The sequence below is a fragment of the Orbicella faveolata genome, unplaced genomic scaffold, assembly GCF_042242905.1.
Source record: "Orbicella faveolata isolate gen_17 unplaced genomic scaffold, um_ofav_v1 contig_13, whole genome shotgun sequence".
Taxonomy (NCBI): domain Eukaryota; kingdom Metazoa; phylum Cnidaria; class Anthozoa; order Scleractinia; family Merulinidae; genus Orbicella; species Orbicella faveolata.
The window spans coordinates 23,848,029-23,869,794 of NW_028301540.1; the positions used below are offsets into that span (position 1 = coordinate 23,848,029).

The window sequence follows — 21,766 nt, forward strand, 5'->3', positions numbered from 1 at the left end:
CATTTTTTCAGGAGAGTAAATGCAGTGCGCTGATCAATGAAGAGCCCGCGATCCTCGCGAGTCAACTTACTTTGATGATATCAGTTTGACTATTCTTGTAATGCAGGAAATGTAAGAGCTGCTATTTCTAAATGCTTCCTGACCAGATCATTTTGCTTACTAAAGGAAGTGTTTGTAGTGATTTTAAACAACAAATCCTTTCCGCAACTATTTCGAAGGAAATTCAGTTTGAAATTATTCAAGGTCTAATTTTTTTTTTTTAAATGGAGGGTATGTACTTTGATGACTTACAAACATGCAGTAGTAAATCACGCAGGTGTAAAAGAATCCTCCAGGAGCTTTCGCGGGTTAACAACATCTAAGGCCTTTCGGTTAGAAATACGAGGCGTTCAAATTGTTTTTGTCAAGTAAATAACATGACGTGGAAGAACGTTTTGACGCTTCTATTTGTATCTAGTAAATCAAAGCTTTGTATTTGTAAGAACAAGCAAAGAACGTGTTGTATAGTTAAGGCGATTAAAATATAAATCAGACTAGTTACATAATGATTGTCGTGACTTGTGATTTGAAAAGGGAGAAGTGCCACCACAATTGAAAAAATACACGAGAGAACAAAGACCGGAGCTAAAAGGATCCATCGAAGATCAAAGTCCCTCACAAACAACGGTTAACCTGCTTAATGGTAGAGATATCGACATAATTTATTGTAGCTTTTCAAACGTAGAGAAAACCTTTTTATATATCAAATGAAGTTTTCTCTTTCCTTTTTGATTGAAACATACACTTGCTTTCTTTGACAGTATCGAGAAGAGAGAACCTGAATCGTCGATAAAATGCCTTGATAAGCCTCTATGTCTTCAAACGCATTTACTTGCCAGCTAACGGCCTACCACTTCATGCATGCTTCACTCTTTTACAACGGTATCGCGATCGTACGTGGAAGTCAAAATTGTTTTACCTGTTTGTGTTGTTGTAGTGTGCCGTTCTCAAAATGCAGTTAACTTCGTATTTTACTTTTGGCCAAACAGTCCCACATGGACTCGCGTTACTCCCTCTACCGCCCCCACCCCCTCCCCCGCTTCCCAAACTTCGAGTCTAGCAGTGATGTGGAGTGGAGACGAGTGATTTTGTCAACACTCAAGACATGACAAATCCAATCGCAGAATCGTCTCAATAGTTGCGAAACCTTCAACTTGACTCCAATTGATTTCTTTGCAAATCGCGTTTATTTAAGGGTGGTGCGCTTGGAATTTTGCTTGTAATTTGCGGACCGAAAATGCGAGGCAGGTTGCAGGAATCAAGTCCAAGAGTGCCTTTTTGCTCTTTCAAACTATCTTGAAGCGTTTTAGGCGGAAAGATAAGGGGTGCAGGGTAAAGGGGGCCCTGTAGTGCTAACGGGAGTGGCAACATCCTCTATAGTTCCTCACCCTTACTTTGCAGTGCCTTACTTTGCAGAAGCCATAAACAAACCATGAAATAAAATCATGGGCTCCTGGGTGTGACTATCATTGTACACGCACCATGTCATGTCATAAACGCGGGGAAGTACTCCCTTATATAGTCTATATAGGTATGTGCAGCCTCAAAGGGTAGGGTTTTTCAGCCGTTTTTGTCATACATAGGGTATCGATTTTGGCCATTTTGGTCTTAAATAGGGTATGGTTTTAGTACTCTAGTCTTGAATTGTGTATCTTTCTTGGAGGAAGCTACTTTTTGATCATTTTCATTTTTCATCATTATGTTTAGAGCATCTGTGCCAGCCGCAACGTTCATAAATAGGGTATCGAATTTTTGGCCAGGTCATAAATAGGGTGGCAAAAATTGCAGATTTTGGTCATAACTAGTGTAAGGATTTCGGGAAGTGGGCCCCACACCCCCAGCAAACTTTTCTGGGAGTACCCCACCCCCGCACGGTCATAAAGAAGAGCTCCAGGATAAGAACACAGCTTTCTTGAGACTTTCAAACCAAATTAATATAAGAAGCATAATACCCTTTTCCTCGGGTCTCGATCACCTTTTTATTTCTGCTCTTTCCTTGCGACGCACGACTTCTTTGAATTTCCTTGTTGTTTACTAGTTGTAAATAATGGTACTCGAGTTTCTTACAAGTGGCCTTGTAGAAATGCGTGTTATTTCGCATTAATCAAAAACGAAACAAGCCAGTATTTTTGTTGACAAAGTATAAGATCCGAAAGAGAGAGTGCCCATAGTTAGTCATCCTTTTTCCTACGAGAGAATCAAATACTACCAAACGTGTCAGAAAGTCCCAGAAATCGCGAAATCTCGTTACGCACAAAAGATAGAATCCTGGGATGTAAAGAGATTTCATAGTGAGAGTTAAATTCGTCTTATTGCATCTACATGTAAGGCTCCTCCCCCCCCCCCCCCTTCCTTAAACCCCCAACCTATCATCAATCCTACATGGCATGGCCAAAGCTCTTTCCCGTTATAGCCCCTTGGATACAACATCCTTGACGAAAGGCTGCTGCCCGGCTTTGTGTGAGTAAAGCCAGGACTACCGACTACAAAGATCGAAGCAGATGGAAACAGTTATTTAAGGCGGTAGGAGACACGAAACCACTTTTCCGATATTGTTGGGGGAAATGAGTGTGTTAATCAATTTACAGGTTTTTCATTATATCTTCACGGTTAGTTCAGTTTACGTATTTAGAAGACAGTAGAAGAAGAGGTATCTGTCAGTTCTTTTTTTTTTATATCACAATACTGCAATGCCATGTAGTGCTTTATTAATCAGTCGTGTTATAAATGTTATGTTCTATTTTATTCACGCGTTGATCTCTCCTGTTGGAATTAAGAGCGAGATCAACTAAGCTTCTTTTGAAATAAGAGACAAGCTAAATATGCAACTTCATCTCATAGGTCGGCACGTTTCCCGTTTCCCCAGCTGTCACTCACGTACTAGCGTATGTAACAATAAGGCTGCTTGCTCGTTGCTCCTCCCCACCCTACCGGCCTTTCTAATTAAACTAATTCAATTCACAATAATTTTGACGACAACAAGTTGAAAGTAGTGTGTGTCTTGTGCCTATGACAGTACACAAATAGCTAAGTATTACAGGTAGGTTACGTTTAATTAAAATGTTGCATTAGCTGTTTGCAAGTTTCCACAGCTGATTCCAAAGAAACTAACATTAATCACAAGTTCAAGTCCTACCAAAACAGTGAAAACCTTTTACATTGAGTAACATATTCTACAAAACAACGGCAGAAAGAGTAGTAATAAACCAATACAAAGTTGCAAAGACTGTATTGCATTGCAAATCAAAATGGAGGCTTTCAAAAGATTCCAAATGAGTTTGGAGGTCGTCTGTAGTATAAAAAAGAATGGCGAAGATTATACCGTGACACGGTTTCTTGATGTTCAGCCGAAATTTCTCAAAAATTCCAATTTGGAGCTGAAACTGACAAGCACGCGAACAAGCGCTCTTGTAGGCACAAAGACAAACTGAATCTGGGCCTTCCCGAAAATGTGCCAGCTTATTTTTCCAAGCTACACCTTGTCTATACTACAATAACTCAGTACTTTCAACGACAATGTAATATGTCTATTAACTGTGGAAAGCCTCTTTAATGTATACATCACGTTACGGTGCAATTAAGCTAGGCTTAAAACCATTAAAACCTATTTGTTAATCGGGCTCACTAAACTGCTTCTAACAGCAAAGTGCGAAAAAGCGGGTTACTGCTAAGGCCAATACGACAGGTACTGAGGCCTGATAACTTGCATGACTAGCGACAACGGTGGAGCTCGCAGGTGTGGCAACTGTAGAGTCATCAGCTGGGTCAACAGGAATTACAGGAACCGCCTGATCGTTGCATCTGTTGCTAGTGCAGCACTCAATGTTACAATCTAGCAAGGTTCGGTTCTGCGGCTTAGCATTAAACCAAGTAGTGACAGCTTCACAGGCTGCAGTTTTATCTGTAACAAGGAAATAACACAAGAAGACAATTACTACGAAGATAAATCTATTGAAATGAATGAACACAAAAATTACTACGGTGCGCTACATAATTCTGATCAGGATAGAGATATTGTGAGGCGTCCGACATTTCCAGCTCTATTGGCCAAATGTTCGTTGATATCTCAATGTTGGAAGGCCAATCACCATTCCCCTGGCATCTAAATCTAGCTGTGACATCGCATGTGGTTTTCTTGTACATGTACCTTTTCTCAGTCATATTTCTTAAACTCAGTTGTTCCTGCAAGTGAAGCCAAACGCAGAAAGTTCTCTGCTGTTGCTGTTGTTGTTGTTGTTGTTGTTGTTGTTATAAAATTGTTCATTAGTAAAGAACGTGAAGACCAATTCAAAGTCACTTTATATACTTTATTTATACACTATGGCCTTGCTACGGCCCTGGCGCCTTTTGGATGTAGCTCTCTCTATCAGTCTCTCATTCTCTCTATGTCAATTGATGTTCCCTTAGCTTCCAATTCCTTTTAGTCTCTCTCCTTCTATCTATCTTTCTCTCTCTTTTTTTTAGTCTGTTTGATTGCTTGGCTGGCTGTATGACTCCAACTGGCTTACCAAACGGTTATACAAAAGTTCTCTTACTTGTGCAGGTGATACAACCTCGAACAGTACCAATGTGAACATCCTCAGGTGCGTTGGTATACCGGAATCGTCTTGTCGCTGCGAAACAGCTTTCACTTGAAGGCGACTTATAACTCTGTGTAGAATGCTGAACATTGCAGCTGGCCACGTCATCACCGAAGCATGCGTGACATTCAGTTGTGTTGGCAGCTGTGACGATAAACGACTGTTTATTACAGTCAAACCAAGTGAAGCATACCCCTCGAGATGACATTAATGAATTGATTATTTGAATATTGAACCCACTAGTCGTTTCAAGAATGCAATATTGAATTGATTATTGGAAAATTAAAACCCACCAGTCGTTCCAAGAATACGGCTAATGGATTTAATGTTCTAAAATATCAATTTAATATTGATTTTTGAAATGACTAGCGAGTTTAATATTCAAATAATCAGTTCATAATGTAATCTTGAGGGGTACGCTTCACTTGGCTTGACTTCACTTGAAAATAGCGCCATGATTTCTTTCACAATAGTGGTGCGAACATTGTAATATAAATGGCTTTTTGATTTTGATTTTGATTGGCTGCTTAGATCATACGATTGTTTGATTCTTAGTTTTCATTGGTTTATTTCAGCGGGCTAAAATACATTTTAGCCAGCCAAATTCTCCATTCTAACCCGCAAAATGCGCCACAATGCCCGACAAAGTGATAATAATACTTATTCGAAACCGGCTACACGTTTTAAAGATATAACTTTTAAAATAATGTGGCGAAATATTTTCCAGAAACATTTCTTTTTGTTTGCAGATTAGAGCAGAAGTTAATCATCGAGGTTTTACTTACTATATTTAGGGTTAGATAAATTATGCTCGAAAATTTGAGCATTATGCTTTTGAGCGTCACTCCTAAAATCATAGCATTATTCTCGAAATTATGCTCGTGCCCTAGCATTATGCTCAAAGATGAAGGGTGAATTTTGCGCAAAAAAAAAAAAAAGACGAAATAGGGGCTAACATGCTATTTAATGTCCTTCTTTTAAATAACTACAACGCCTTTGAAATAAGAATGCTCTCATATGGAGCAACAAGAGCTAAATGTCAGCAGTCTCTTCAGTTCGGTTCATGACAAGTGAAAACTGCCTGGGTAGTAAGGTAGTCAAGCCTTCAAACGGAAAACCAGGCCTTCAACACAGCTAAATAAGTGCATAAAGCAGCCACAAAGCCCACGATTGACTTTTTTTAAACACATTATTTTGATGCTTTTATTAGCAGGATAATTTTATCAACTTTTTTGCACCTAAACATGACCATTATGCTGGCATTACGCTCGATGCTCGCACCATAGTATTATGCTCGAAATTATGCCGGCATAATTTATCTAACCCTAACTGTATTCTATTGTAAAATACTCATTCTCGTCCCCCGATTAGCCTGCCACTCTTAAATTCCCTTCTGTTAAAATTACACGATGCGCTGTCATTAAAAAGTTTCAGGTTACAGACCAATTACTGGATACGTTTGGGAGATAAATCAGGCTTGAATTGTTGAAAATCTTAGTTCAAGAATCCAGCCAATCAAATGATGCATCTCCAGAACCACCCTTACCTCGTGCCGAGGCTCCGCCGGCTAAATTTTTAGACTCTGTTTGTCCTGTTTCTATCGGCTTTTAATTAAAATGCATCTTTTTGACAGTTCATAATGGAAATGATAACAATAAAAGAATATTAGATTACCGAAAAGGGAACACAATGAGATTTCGTCCAACATTTAGAGTTTGCTTGCAAATTGATTGACTGTGCTGACATACAGCTGTTTCCATTCAAATCGTACTCACGAGTGGCCGAGGTCATAGGACGCCATTACCATAATGATTATGCGTTTAGGAACTGAGGAAATTCGCTCTCGGTCGGACAGAAAGCAATGTTTGCAAAGTTGAAATCCTGCTCTAAAACTATACACTACAGGAGTTTGTAACGAGTTTTTTTTTAATAGGGGTTTGTATTTGAGATTGGATTGAAAACTCTGAAAACTCTTTGTCTCCTCTTAGCTCCATGTTATACATACTTTTTCTACAGTTTTAGCGCTTCTGTATTCCATTTGAGCGATTTTAATTTAGCCATGGTTTTAACGGGTTGCCGTGTATTTTTCGTGCGGTACTACTATATAAATTAAAGCGGGCTAAATTGCTTTGTCATCTACAAAATTAAACATCTATAAAATTTGTTATTCCGTGACTTTTATTATCGAGAACAGCATTAATAATGTCACCGCCACCTACGTGATTGAAGTATATTTTAATTGCTGTTTTCATTAACAAACACCGCTAATAGCATTAAAAGCATAATGTTTGCATTTTCAATAGGTTAGGATTTCTGCAATAGGTTTCAATCGTCTGTTTTCTCTACATCTCGTTTTTATTTATATTGAAAGCTTTAGGGGATAAGTTAATTTTTTTACAAAAAGTATTTTGCAGTATCTCCCGCTTGCTTGAAAAGCTGGGAGTTGAAATTTCCAAAATTGGGTCGTCGCATTTGAATCGCATTTAATATCTCGCTGAAGTCGCTTTGAAAGAACCACGCCTCAAAGCCATTTTGTTTTTGTTTGCCGTTTGGTATCCATATAAATCAAGCTCTCAATAGCGTGAGTAGCCATTTTTGTGTTGATTAATTTGAATTGCCTTTGAATAATATCATTTTCTTCGGTCTTGTCTTCAATTTGAAGGTGATTTTGACTTCACTCAGGAGCCCATGGTCATGGGCTCCTGTTTCACTACATCACTTTCTTAAATCAACTCAACAGTACCCTCTTGGACACACTATTTAAATACGGAGAAGATACATTGCTGGGTACGTTGAAAACGACGTGCTCAAATCTTTGAATGCAAGCGACTGAGATTCTCTGCCTCTCAAATTTACATTTGACGTGATTGATTTGTGACGCATACATTAAGCCTTATCTAAGAACACTGCTATTTCATCTTTCTCCTTTTATCTTTTTCCCCTGTACTTTGCAAATTAGCTCAAAGGGTCCAAAAATATATCTTATCCTCAGAATCTCTTGTTTTTTTTTTGGTTGGTTGAAGTTTGTTGTTTTGTGTTGCGATGTATGTAAAGAACACGACTTCACGCCCCTGTACACATATGAAGCTTTCAGCTGAGACAAAAATCAGTTCAATTTTTTTTCGCTAGCAGATGTTGCGTGATATCGAATACGTGATATTAAATAACGCTTTGAATTGCTTTGCTTTGCTTTCCCGATGAAAGAGAGTTTCCAAAAGCTAATTAGATCACGGGATACAACTGCGCTATTTAATATTTGTCTCCCGTATTTACATTTAAGCAGGTGGTTTAATCTCGTTTTTAAAGAAACAAACGAATTATCCTGCGAGCTAAAAGTAAATCAGTTTTTAATGATTTCCTCCATCCTTTTACGAGCGTTGAAGTTTTAAAGAGAGTAAAAGCACCGGTGGAGCGGCAAGATAATTATTAATCAAACGACATACTGAGTATGGCGGCGTCTTGGTTTTTCATCGCTAGCTGGTTTCCCAGCGCTGTGGCAATATTTGGAAACGGTTTGATCATATTCATGATCATTTCAAAGACTTCACTTCATACATTACCTAACGGGTTCGTCATATCGCTCGCACTGGCCGATTTCGCTGTTGGACTAATCTACTTTCCCATATACTTCTTTTGTGGAAAACTTGCCTTTTGCGAAAATAGCTTCGGGTACGGGTACGACTTAGCTGTGCTGGCGATTTATTCTTCCGTTACCAACTTATGTGCTATGTCAGTTGATCGCTATATCGCCATTGTCAAGCCTTTGAGATACGTTGCATGGATGTCTTCGCGGCGTGCCGCCTTGCTCGTCGCTTTGGCTTGGATTATTCCACTCGCACTGGACTTCTTCCCAGCCTTGTGCGCACGTTTGGGAAAATGCAACTTGACAAACAAAGCTCTCATCTCCAGCAAAATGATTTTATTGGAGATTGTTCCCTGCTTATTTTTGCTTATCATCACAATACAGATCATGCTAACAGCCAGAAAGCACTGGTGGCAAAATGCCCGCCTTCGGGCTCAATTGCGAATCCCTCTCGCCTACCGCCGACGTTACAGAGAGATTTCAACAGCAATGGTTATCATCATTGTACTTGTTGTGTTTCTGGCTTGTTACTGCGTAGAGTTGTACAGTGTTGTTCGTTTTCTTTTAAACGCTTCGACACCAACTCTAGAAGTTTTTCACGTCATTACTTTTCTAATAATCGTTAATTCGGCTGCCAACCCGATAGCTTATGCTATGTTCAAGAGAGACATTCGTAAGGAGCTTAGATCATTTTGCAGACATTCCAGGCCAGCAGATGTAACACAACATGCTGGCACTGCAGTTTGATAATAATTATAATAATATTAAAATTAAAAACTACTTCTCCGTGTGATTTTCTAACTGAAATCCAGGTAAGAAGGTAAATTGTTGTTCATTCATCTGAGAAAAATTAAATATGGGAAAAAGTCAAAAGCTGCGTTTCGAGAGGTAACTAGTAACTTAGCGAGTACTGTCTTGTCGGATAGAACGCCCGTGGGCATTACCTGATTCTAGAGGGGTAAAACTATACGTTTGCGTGGTTCCCGCCGTCAAAGCTGCCGTTTATGAACGTTTCAGTTTTCTGAAATTCTCCCCTTTCAAGCCCAAATTTAACAAACCGTTTTGGGGTTGAAAGACGAAATTAAAAAAGGTCGCAAAAAATAATACGAAAAATGTCAAGGTAAAAACACTATGGAGAAAGATTCAAATTTACGGCTTTATTTTTTTTTATACGAGTTTTTTTTTAGCAAATGTAAAAATGTATATTAAACTCAGAAAACCCATTCAATTAAAATCCTTTCAACAAAATCCCTTCAGGCAATTAACTAAAATATCTACCACATCCGGTGAAGAAAAAAAAAGGACAATGATTAGTATTACTGAATTAAATTCTTGTCAAGGGATCGGCAAATGCAATTACATTAGGTAGCCATTCATTAATAGCACAGGAGGAGGTTAGGAGTGGCGGGAAATTGGAGTGGGAGGGACCGGGGTGTAATTAATTTAGGAATGGTTCTTGGTCTTTTGCAACCTCGGCAACCTTGCATAGGGAAATCAAGTTCGCCGTTTGTTATCTGTCTTAACAATTGTCAGTAGTAACCTTTTATGTTTATTTTTGGTAATTGTTACTTCTTTGGTATGGCTACCTTTACATCAATTTTAGGTCGTTCTTTCAATTTCTAGGTGATGTTGATCTCACGACACTGCTCCCTTTAATCAACTCAACAGTGCCCACTTAGCAAAACAAGAAGCATCGTTTTTAAACATCGAAAACGCCGTATAGAAAGTTAGAGATGCGAGCGAGATTTCTTCGTCTTAAATTGAGGATTCGAAGTAATTAAGATGAGGCAAGTGACTAATAAGTTATTAACAAATTAACATATAATAAAATCAAAATATCAAAATATTTTTAAATATTTTGATATTTTGATTTTAGAACGTATGAATTAGAACGTATGCTTTAATTGTATTAAAATACAATTAAAGTATACGTTCTAATTTCTTTTTGAAAAGTGAAATAGATTTAGTTTCATGCCGTTTTAGGACTTAGAAGGTTAAAATCGAAAGCTGCTTGATATGTAATTTTCTGCTTTGCCCAGTTGGGTTTGGGAACAGGAAGGTGCAGATTCATGCTTTGGAGGGTATTGTGATGGTGGATGGCATTATTTTGTCTAAAATTAAAATTAAAGTCGATGATTTTATGAACGCATCTAAAAATAAAAAGATATCGGTGAAGGTGACGTCTGTGGTCTAAGAGCTTCCACTCTAGTTCTTCAAGAGCTTCAGTGGCGGAGGAATATTTTGGCTTGTCTAGAGTCAATTTCGCTGCCTTGTTTTGTTGTACTTGGAGATTGTTCATCAGTTCGGTGCTACTTTTATCACTCCATATAATGTCACCATAGTAAAAAAAAAGTGGTAGAATTAAGGAGTGATAAAGTGTTAAGCGAGTGTGTAGTGGTAGGAGGGGCTTGATTCGTCTAAGGAGTTCAGGTCGCTGGTAGGTCTTGTTTACAATGATTTTTTTTGTGTGCTCATTCCAAGACAGATCTTCTTTGAGAGTCACGCCCAAGTATTTGAAAGTAATAGCATGTTCAAGAGGGCTTTCATTGATCTTGATAGAAACAGTGTTTAAAGACTTTAAACGCGCGTGCTTCCAAATAAAACAAATCTTGAGTTAGCGCAATTAAGGGTGAGCAGATTAGACTGAAGCCATTGTGAAACAGTTTTTAAGTCTACATTCAGATAGATATCGACGTCCTGGGCTGTTTTAGCAGAGTAATAAATTAGGGTGTCATCAGCATAGAGGATGATCTTGCAGTGTCTGAGACACTGAGGAAGGTCGTTGACGTAAATGATGAACAGTAGTGGTCCAAGTATGCTAGCTTGGGGTACTCCAACTGAGATAGGGTTCCGACAAAAAGACAACTTCCAATGGAGACGACCTGTTCACGAGCAGAGAGATCCAATCCATGGAGTTGTAGTCCAAACCTAGAGATTTTAGTTTCTTGAGTAAACGTCGGAGGTCGACAGTGTCGAAGGCCTTCCTGAAGTCGAGGAACATGGCACTAATAGCAAGCCCGTTATCCATATCATGTAAAATGTTCTCAGTCAGATTGGCAAGGGCCACCTCAGCTGATAGGTTTGGGCAGGAGCCATAATCGGGGACGGAGACTGTAAGACTTGGGCTTGGGATCCTCGCGCACCTATGATATGGGACAATTTTTCTATTTTTAGAACAAATTGCACCATCCTGACGACATATATCCGCGCGGATCTACACACATGTCGTGGGTTCTCATGTGGATGTTATCATGTTGCGTACCTGATCAAATGGTGAGAATTGCGAGATTTTCCTGCGGATTTTTCAAAGCGATGGCAGGGAATAAGGCAGGGAATAAGAACCAGGGCACTTATATATAATTTTATGCTCTGAGCTTAGGTGAGCTAAGGTGAATTTTTTAGGGTCGAATTAAAGTGGACATTTTGAGTGTTTGTAGGGTCTTTGGGTTTGCATTAGTCTATCACAGAACAAATTGCAAATGACAAATGCCATGCCAAATTTACCATATATTATTTTAAGTAAAACAAAGCTCTCTTGTGATTTATGACTATCACGTGATTGCTATACTGCCCCCCACTGAGTTGTTGCGTAATGAATATAAAATTCCTCAATATTTCTAAAATGAAGGGAAATTTAGCCCTTTGTCTAGGAATATCATTGCTGGAGACGCTTAATGACCTTGTGAGGCAAATAAGGCACCCATTATGACCTGATTTACCATTACAGGCTTATTCATTTCCCTTATGAAAAGGAACATTTCCTACAACTACGGAAGCTTTTTACAAAATAGATGAAAAAATTTGGTCAGGTTTAGGGCTACGGTTAGGGTAAGGGTTACCTCACTTAGTGTTAGGGTTAGCCTTTAGGGTTAGGCTTAGGGCAAGGGCTAGGGTTAGGCTTAGGCTTAGGCTTGGGCTTGGGCTTGGGGTTGGGCTTGGGCTAAGGGTTAGGTTTAGGCTTAGGCTTAGGCTTCGGGTTAGGGTTAGGGTTAGGGTTAGGGTTAGGCTTAGGGTTAGGGCTAGGGCGAGAGCTTGGGCCTGGGTTAGAGCGAGGGTTAGGGTTAGGGTTAGGGTTAGGGTTTGGGTCAGGGTTAGGGTTAGGGTCAGTATATCAGTTGAGAAATAGAAATATATATTTGTTTTAAAGGAAAAAATAAAAGCACGTAACGTTTTTTTCGGTAAGCAGCAGTAAGAAATGTTTGCTTTAGTTAAGAACTGGCAGCTAGAAGTTATTGACGTCATTTAAGGTAGCCAAACATAGGATTTTACACTTCGAGAACGAAACAATGGTATTTGTTGATAAATTCGTTAGAAAAACTACAGGCATAAGCTGCTGGGTTCTTGAACGCGATAACAAGTCTTCATTTCACTGATAAAGTGATAAATATATGATCATTTAGCGTAAAAAGCTACACCCGAAATAGTTTCACATTGTTGAACAACACCAATAGAGTTTACGCACCATTGCCTGGTCACATGACTAGTTATTATTTCAAAACGTTGTACCCTGTTTGAGCGGAAAAAAACAACTAATAGTGAGTAAAACTAGTAATTTTTCAATTTGTTTTAGAAAGACCTTTTTATAACATGTTTTAAATTTTGCCTATTCTGCATTAAATCCCTGCAATGTAAGGAAATAGGTCACGGGATAATATTAAAGTATTCATAAAATCTTTTAAAAACGGGTTAGTTAATGTTGTATCATATTATCAACATTTCCTTTACCTAAGTAACACGTCGACAGCAAATGGGCGTAAAAGTTCTTTTGGAAACTGGCTTATTTACAAAAAATGTGTTTTGTGACGTCATGACCACGAAACGTGCCATCCGACACTGAACATCACTTTATACCCTTGATATGATGAAATATAACTTATTGTTTCCAAAACACCTAGCACAGTAGTTTTCTTTTTTGATAAAATGGGCTTTTGGAAACATTTATGTTCTCTGCTGGGGGTCTTGGAATAGCCTCAAACACCAGTTTCTGTACGTTTGTGCAAACTTATCTGCCAGAGAGATGGTTCAGAATAAGAATTTCACTCTGGAACTGATTTTGGGTCACTGTTTAAGCACAATGAACTATGGAAAGTCACATTTAAACATCCAGAAGGTGAACCAAATAAGGCAGAAAAAGTGATGATCCGGATTTCCAAGTCCAGTCCACATTCTCAACTCCTAGAATTACTATAGTCCAGTAGCATTAATTCTAATCATCACCCGGCTACCTTGGTTTAAAATTTGTTCGTTATTTTGTCTTTTCCTTGTTTTCTCCATGGGCAGAAAACCTTCTTCGGCTATTTTCAACTCTGAGAAACCTACAGAATTTCGAAGTTCAGAATTTTGCTACGTCGAAAATCACCTCGCCAACGAGTTCGTGTAGGTCGCTATTTTGCATTGTTTGTGATAATTATCTCAATCCCGGGGAAAGCTTTTAGACAGAGCAATTCAAGGGATCATTCGTTTCCTCAAATATGCTATAGTCTTGACTTTGCTTGTTCTGGTTCCTGGCTAACAGCAGCCTTTATTTTCACATACATCTTGCAATGCATTATGGGTAACTATACTGTTGTGACACGGAATGCACCTTCCCGCCAAGTCAAGACATATTATAAGTCTAAAACCAGGTCAAAACATTCATACTTTCATAGGCCCGGTACCTACTACTTGTCATGTAACTCGCCAAAATACCTTTTTTGTGCCCTTGAAGTGACCTGCTTTTAGACCTGCTCTGTTTTGGTCTGACACAGTCGCAAACCAAGTTTCCATCTTTTAGCGCTTAACAGCACTCTTGGAATCGCCAACTGCCGCAAACATTCAGTTCTTCGAATGCTGCATGTCAATTTACCGATCGCGAGACTTAAATGATGTGCTTTGACCACCAAAAACAGCTATTTAGAAGACCTTCTGTCACTTACACGTTAATAAGCTTTCGATACGTGGCATAATCGAACTTCTTCAATCGATATATTGACATCGAGACTGCTACGTCATGTGTGTCTATTTCTCAGACCCAGTTTGCTCAGGTGAGACCGGGGGGGAACGCGGCTCATCGTCGTAAAGTCAGTAAAAGTAAAGCAATGGTTCCAAGCAAAGGTCCACTTAAGGTGGTATGGTACCCTCAATATGGACCCAAAAGTTTGTTTAAATATGGTGAAAAAAGATCAATTGTGTGCTATTGCACTCAAGAAGAGAAATTAAATTTCTAGAGTTTTACTCAAAATGGTTGCTATGGAAACCAGCCACAGCCTTTTGAAGAGTGTTTTATAGTATTGACGCAAACACTTCCTGCTCTTTTACAAAACAAGAATTGACTGTCAAATAAGCATATCATGTAAGTTTCTGTTTTGTGCTGTGATATGAACCTAAGTTTTGACAGTTAACTCTTATTTTCAGTGCTTTTTACAGCTTTATTTGGAAATAACCTTATTTTTACCACACCCAGTTGACAAATCATCTCATGTCACGTGACAGACCTTAAACTGTTACGATTTTTTTGGTTTATATCATCACGACACTATTGGTCTTTGATGAGCCCAAGTTTCAGAAATTCTACTTAAAAACCTTGCAAAGTAGAAATGTTGGCGCGAAGTCAGTCGGTACAAAAGTAAACTTTTGAGAAAAATGCACTCTAAGTTTCTTACACGAAGCATTAAGCATTTAACGAGCCACAAATTGTGTGTGTGTGGGGGGGGGGAGTGCAGATTGGATCTCGGGGGAGGGGGTGCAATGGTTGTTCTATTTTGTAAAAAGTTACCGCAGTTGTGGGAAATATTCCTTGTCATAAGGGAAATGAATGAGCCTGTGACGGCAATTCGAGGCGAAGCTTTTCACAAATAATTATACCAATCGAGTTGTGCATGTCTTAAAAGTTTTTTCTAAATAGTTTCGTTCATATAAGTTAAAAATAATCTATATTTTTGGTCACGTTCTTATAGTAAACAGTCGTTGCTATGGCCGTTGCCACGTGAAAAAACTTATACTACTGTGTACTTTCCTTAAATTTCACACTCATCTGGAAGGAAATTCGGCAAGATCGTTTCAAAATGTTTTTGACAAGTCCTCAAGGGTCTTAAGTCTTGTATTTCCAAGAAATTGAATTTTTCATGAACATCGCCATATTTTAGGGTACCATACCCCCTTAACAAATTGACGTCAGTTTTTTATGCGTCTGCAGCTGTCCTCTTATTGATGATAAATTGCGTCCTAACATTGTCAAAGTGGTTCCGCAGTAAACTTTGACAATGTTATGACGAAATTTTTCATCAATAAGAGGACAGACGCATAAAAAACTGACGTCAATTTGCTTTTTTACAATAACAAGACCCCAAAATGGTCAAATGGCGGGAATAAATGAGGTGAAAAGACACTGTACACTTGCCGGTAACCAAAGATAAGTGAATTTTATTCAAAATGACGCGAACATTGTCAATAGCTTTTCTCGCTTTTTGATTGGCTACTTAAAAAAATCCATTAAATCTCATTGGTTAAAAAGTTGACAGTTTGACAGCTGAAAGTTGAACTTGAAAGCTTGCATAAATTTAAATTTTATCCGTCTGTACTCTTATTGCTGATAAAATCAGCGCTCGAGAAATTAGACAGTTCTTGCAAAAAAAACAAGACTTCGGGCTGTGAATGAATAATAAGCTTATTTGCTCGGGCTAGTTGTACACGTAAGCTTTTGCGTTTGTTCTGTAAAGAAAAGTTAACTGTAACAGCCCAACTTCTAACTCTTTTGAAAAATGTTCCAAGATGTTCTTTCTTTCTCTATTTACTGTTTGCTTAAGTTTTTTACCATTCTATGTGAAACTTGAACGATTAACGAAATGAACGGTCGAATACCTAAGGATAGACTGGGCACTAGAAGGTTAAATCACGTTTTTTCTCAAAATCTATCTGTATGACCCCACCTTCAAATTTCAGGAATAAGAAATTGGTTCTAATTGAACATTCATGTAAAGTAAAATAAAAATCTTTAGGAATGATTTTTCGCAAACTAAGAAAATGTGAAATCAAAAATAGCTCAAAATCTGTCTTACAGATTTTCTAAAAAGATTGGGTCTAAACGTGATTCACCCCTACAAATCAACTGTGAAAATTTCATTATAGGTTGCACAGTAGGTTTTCGAACAGTCCTCGATCAAAGACTGGCTTTTACAATCTTGACGAAAATGCCCTTTATTTAAGCGCGCGCTCATGTGACGCCATGTATCGCGTACGAGAAATGAAGAGTAAATTAGAACTCTTTTACCAGTTGTTTATCGAGGTTTTTTCATATTTTTTGGCGCCAGGCTTTGAATGGAGTTTGAAACTATTCTACGTATACCGAAGTGATTTAACGCCTTTCAAGTGCTGAAGTGGTTTTCGTTACTTGTGTCATTTTTGCAGGCGCAACTAATACTGACGTCTGGCGAGCAATCATAGCGCGCGCTACTGAGTCTCCGAAAAACTGTAAGCCACCTTAAGCTTATGTAAAAAAACAATCTACTCTGGTGTCGAGTTAATTCGTGAGTTTCTCAAATCATAACCAAAACCTGTTATTGATAGTTTCTTATTGTTTCTGTTTGTTTGGGGAGTTTGCAAATGTTTTTGAAATGAAAATCTGACGCGTACAAGTAACTCATGATCAATTGCAATTGCTTAATAGGGGCTGGCCACTTAATAGAGGTTTGTGTACCTTGAATACTTTTTCACCATCGCCTTATAAATTTCTTGGTGAACATGGAGTCAATTCAAGACAATCATTATAGACGTCATTCTCGGAGACCCAGGGGCAGTTATTGGGAGCGGGAAAAAGTCCAAACGGGTGAGAAAAAAGTTCGGGCGAAGACCCTTTTAGACTTTTTCCCCGCCCCCACTAACTGCCCCAGAGTCTCCGAGAATGACGTCTATCATGATTGTCTTGAATTGACTCCATGTTTACTAAGAAATTTAGCTAAATTTATAACCCGATAGTGAAAAAGTATTCAAGGTACACAAACCTCTATTAAGCTGGCAACCCCTATTAAGCGGCCACCTCCCCATTTTCCAGAGGGTAGCCCACTGTATTATATGTAAACCAAAAATAATTGCACAGCGCGAAAAGACCTAGGTACGAGTTTAGCGTTACAGTATTTACGCAGAGCGTGTAGGTAGCGGTTGTCTAGTAAAAGATGACAACACGGGCAATGGTTAACTATTCATTCTTTTCCTTGCTTGATTTAAACTCTTCCTACTCAACAAGATTGTGTGCTCCCTGTGGTTCCAAGCCTTACGGACCCTTACCTATTAGGATAGAAATTGTCCTACCCCTACCCCCTAAAATGGGATGACAGCATTGCGTGACGAACAAACAACGAACCGCTGCAAGCAAGGATTCAAGCAGCAATAGATCAAACGATGATCAAACGTAAATGTTTTGGTGGAGTGCAAAGCAAGCAACTATCTACAAATCACTTAGCCGTTTTTGACTTAGATGCAGTGCTGATCATATGGGTCGAAAGAGGGTCATAGATTCATGGTATTCGACCATTAAATAAGTTGACAGTTGGCGATGTACATCGGACGTTGTGTAAACAAAAGCAAACTCCTGCTTTGTGTGCGACGAATGGTGACGGAAACACGTCAAATCGGCGTTCGGACCTGCCTTTTACCGCAAATAAGGTTAGAACATTTCGAAATTATCAGCTCTGTGTTTATTTCAACTTAACATAGCTCAAGACATGTGGCGCGTGCTAAAATATATGTCTAACCCGTAAATTGAAATTTGACGACGGACGGTCAAATATCTGCATTTTCAACGTACTTTGAAAAGCTCTCGCGTCGCTCACAATCATTTGCCCAAAGAAATTTTTACAGGAATCTGTAGACCATCCTTCTGCGATTCAACCACCAGAAGCTTAATCCATTTGAAGGTTTCGCACACGATGAAAATCAATTATTTTTACGAAGTACTTTTAAGTGAATGAAATACATGTCTTCGAAATTTAATTATTTTACACCCAACAAAAACCGCAACATTCCCTAAAATCGACCCAGTACACAATTAAACATTGTACAAAAATATTTGAGTGTTTTAAAGACGGAAGAATGATGTGGTTTTGCATGCGAGGCTCTTAAACTTGTTTAATAAAATGGTGCGTCAAATGACGATTTTAGCGGAATTTGATAATTTGCATATTTCTTTGAAATAAAAGGTATTTTGCCAAAAAAACTATCCAGTAGTTTTGTCATGCCCTAGCCTATCTACCGTAAAGATATGAGCGAAATTGAATTTTCGACCCTTGCCGAGTTATTTTCCATATTTATGGACAGGGACTCTTAATATGTTCGCAAAAATTTATCAACCTTACTGACATATTTAAAAACTAGAGATATTGGTCGCGGTCGCACTAGAGAGTTAACCGGGTTATTTCTAATTAATTAATTACGGTTAACCGGGTTACCGAAAAATCGTGATGCCGCCGTAATTTCGGCTGTTCATGGAACTTCAACCGGGTTCACTGTTACCATAGAAGTTAATTGATGAACAATAGATTTTTCAACCGGGTTAGGTTAATTTCAAACCACCTTTTTCCGTGCTTTAACCCAGGTAAGTGGTCTCTTATCAGCAGTCTGATCAGCGCCGTGCATTGGCTTTTTCGCAAAATGTGTCAATCATCACGGTCTGCGTGTGAAATGTCCGGCGCGTGTTTCCTTTTGCGATAAATGGCGACAGAGTACGACAAAGGGCTTGAAAGGAGTGGAAGCTCATTCGAAATTGCTCTCTAAAAAAGCCATGCCTTGCAGGATTCCTATGGATTTCCCCAAACAATCGCTGGTCTCTCGGATATACCCAGACTCGAGGACGATTCATTCGACGGCGATGGAGAACACTCTGACGTTTACGCGAAATTAACATCATGTTTGAAAGAACTGCCTTAGAAATTTGCGTAGTGCGCATTAGAAGGAAGAGGGACTGCCTTAGCCGTGAGTGGGGAGAAAGGAAACGAAAACAAAGAAAAAGAATCGAGAATATAACAACATGGTCCTCGAAGTCTGCCATTTTGTTGGTTTATCTCATGACGTCAATTGAGTTAACCCACTTCATAACCCATTTCAGTGCGGCCGCTCATAAAATATAACCCCGTTATTTTATTATAACCAACCTTTAACCGAGTTAGGTTGCTTAGAATTTTTAACCGGGTTTCTAAAAAATAAACCCAGTTAACTCTCTTAGTGCGGCCGCAGCCATTGTATGAGTTCGATGAACCTTTTCACACGAAAGTGCGGATGTCCAATTTGTCATGTTTTACTGACTGAACAAACCACGCGTCGGTGGGCGCTCTTATTCCGATAGGCAACAGAGAATTTGAAAGTGAAGAATGATCATCGCAGTAAATTTTCCAATTTACGCAACTGGAAAGAAGAAGCCCGAAAAGAATCAGGGCTTCAACGGGATTTTGACCCGTGACCTCCGCGATACCGGTGCGATGCTCTACCAACTGAGCTATGAAGCCACACATTGGGAGCGAGGTCAATTAATTGAGTTCATATCTTCCCTGAAGCCCTGATTTTTTTCAGGCTTCTTCTTTCCAGTTGCATAAATTGGAAAATTTACTGCGATGATCATTCTTCACTTTCATCTACTACCGCAGTTCATCAGTATATGAATTATTTCATATATACTTCACAACAGAGAATTTATTGGATTTTTACACAAAGTTAACTGAGCAGTATCTACAAACTTATTGGCTGGGCCTTGACGAAACATCAAGCGTTGTTTACAATTATGGTAAAAACCAAACTTGTAATTATCTTTTTACTTTTCGGTCGCGATAGACTCTGACGAATTCCTCGCAAGCGTGTGGCAAGAGGAGCTAGGAAACTTTGAAGTTCTGAAACTCTGCTATATCCAAATATACAACAACTAGTTTTTTTGCTGTGTGATGGAAAAGCTGTTAATCTTTAACATATGTAAAATTTAAAGTGGAGTAATGTACAGCTCATGTAAAAGAAGCATCGGGACACAACTTGGTCAGTGATATAAGCTTAAAGCAGGACATACACCTTATTCCAAAATGGCAGCCAATTTATTATTCTTTACTGAATTTGTTTGCATGTTAATTAGCCCTCTCTGCCTCATTTTCACTTCAAAATTCTTTTGTAATTTGTACATGCTGACGAGGCAAAGAGGGCTAATTACCATGTAAACAAAAGAATAATAAACTGGCTGCCATTTTGGAATAAGGTGTATACCTAAATTTGACAATGTCTTAGTTCACTCAAACTGGAGCAGCTTACGACGAAAATACTTTACAAAAATTCTAACAGACAAAAAAATATTGAAAGATCTAATCATTCTTCCGGAGGTGGGGAATATTATTTCTTTGAGCTACCAAATTTCGGGCTTAAGTTTTTTGCCGGGCCTCCACCCAAGAGATTTGCTAATTTAAGTAAGCAGGAGTTGAATCAGCTGGTTGAACAAAGGCACTCAGCACTCGGAGACGGACCCAAAAAAAAAAAAAAAAAGAAAAAAGAAAAAAAAAACTGGTCTGTATCAACCTTTCGAGGTCAGTAATGCATTGCAGGAATTTTAGAGAGAATTTTCTAGCTATTTGACGACAATAAACTTCAGCAAAAGCTTTCATTGTAAAACTTTCCTGGCATCGAAAGACATTTACAATTTTAAATATTTTCGGCGAACAAATCTTGAACATGAGAGAGCTTTAACAAATTTCTCTTTGTGAAGTCTTAATTACGAAATCCTTCTGTTCCTAAAACGCGATAAAGATAATATTTTTTTCTGAAGTTTAGCAAAGGAAGTTTTATCAAATATTGGTAGCCTCTGATGAATTATTTCAGTTCCCGGGTTTTAATTTTGCTCAAAAGCTCGTCGCTCGATCGTGGATTGAAATCTTAAAGAAACAACCGCTCGAAGGAAAGACTTCATCGTGCACAAATATAAGCTTACATTTCCGACATTTTTCTCAAGACCTCAGTCTTACCAAATAACGAAAGTGACAGGGATCATTTTTAAAAGCCATTCATGTGTTCAACTTCAGCCTTTGACGCGCAACTCATCAAATTTTTAAAACGAAGTGGAAGGGAAAACGTAACCCACAAACCTGGTATTGAATTATAGCATCTCAAACAGCTCAAAGCCACGGGTGTTAATTCGTTTTCTTCTCCACTCGCTTTTAAGAAATGTCTGGTTCCATTTAGTTCTTTTCTTTTGCCGAGGAGGCCGTGAAGGACAGAGAGCTGAAAAGCTTTAACTATTTGCAGTTTGTTTTCAATTCTTCGGAAAACTGATCCAAATTTTTGAGAAACGCTTTTACCGACTGCAATTTTCGTTTGTTGTCAGCTTGATATTTAGGTTAACTGAGCAGTTTGAAATTATTTGTTTGCCCGAGAAACTAGTAAGTCACCGCAATCGAAGAAAATTTTGATGTGTCGCTCTGTCAGATTTGTTAATGAACATTTTCGCACGGTTTATTTAACAAATTGACGTCAGTTTTTCTTGCGTCTGTCCTGTTATTGATCACGAATTTCGTCAGAACATTGTCAAAGTAGCTGTGGATCCACTCGGCTATCGCCTCGTGGATCC

The 21,766-nt window shown here is 38.7% G+C and overlaps 1 protein-coding gene across 1 annotated transcript; it reads left to right on the top strand.

The window, feature by feature from the left end:
- Positions 1-7,721: 7,721 nt before the first annotated feature.
- On the top strand, positions 7,722-8,982 carry LOC110058700 (octopamine receptor beta-2R-like). Its single transcript, XM_020765361.2, has one exon. It carries the CDS (start codon positions 8,068-8,070, stop codon positions 8,947-8,949), a length of 882 nt encoding a protein of 293 aa, XP_020621020.1. The 5' UTR covers positions 7,722-8,067; the 3' UTR covers positions 8,950-8,982.
- Positions 8,983-21,766: the final 12,784 nt, after the last annotated feature.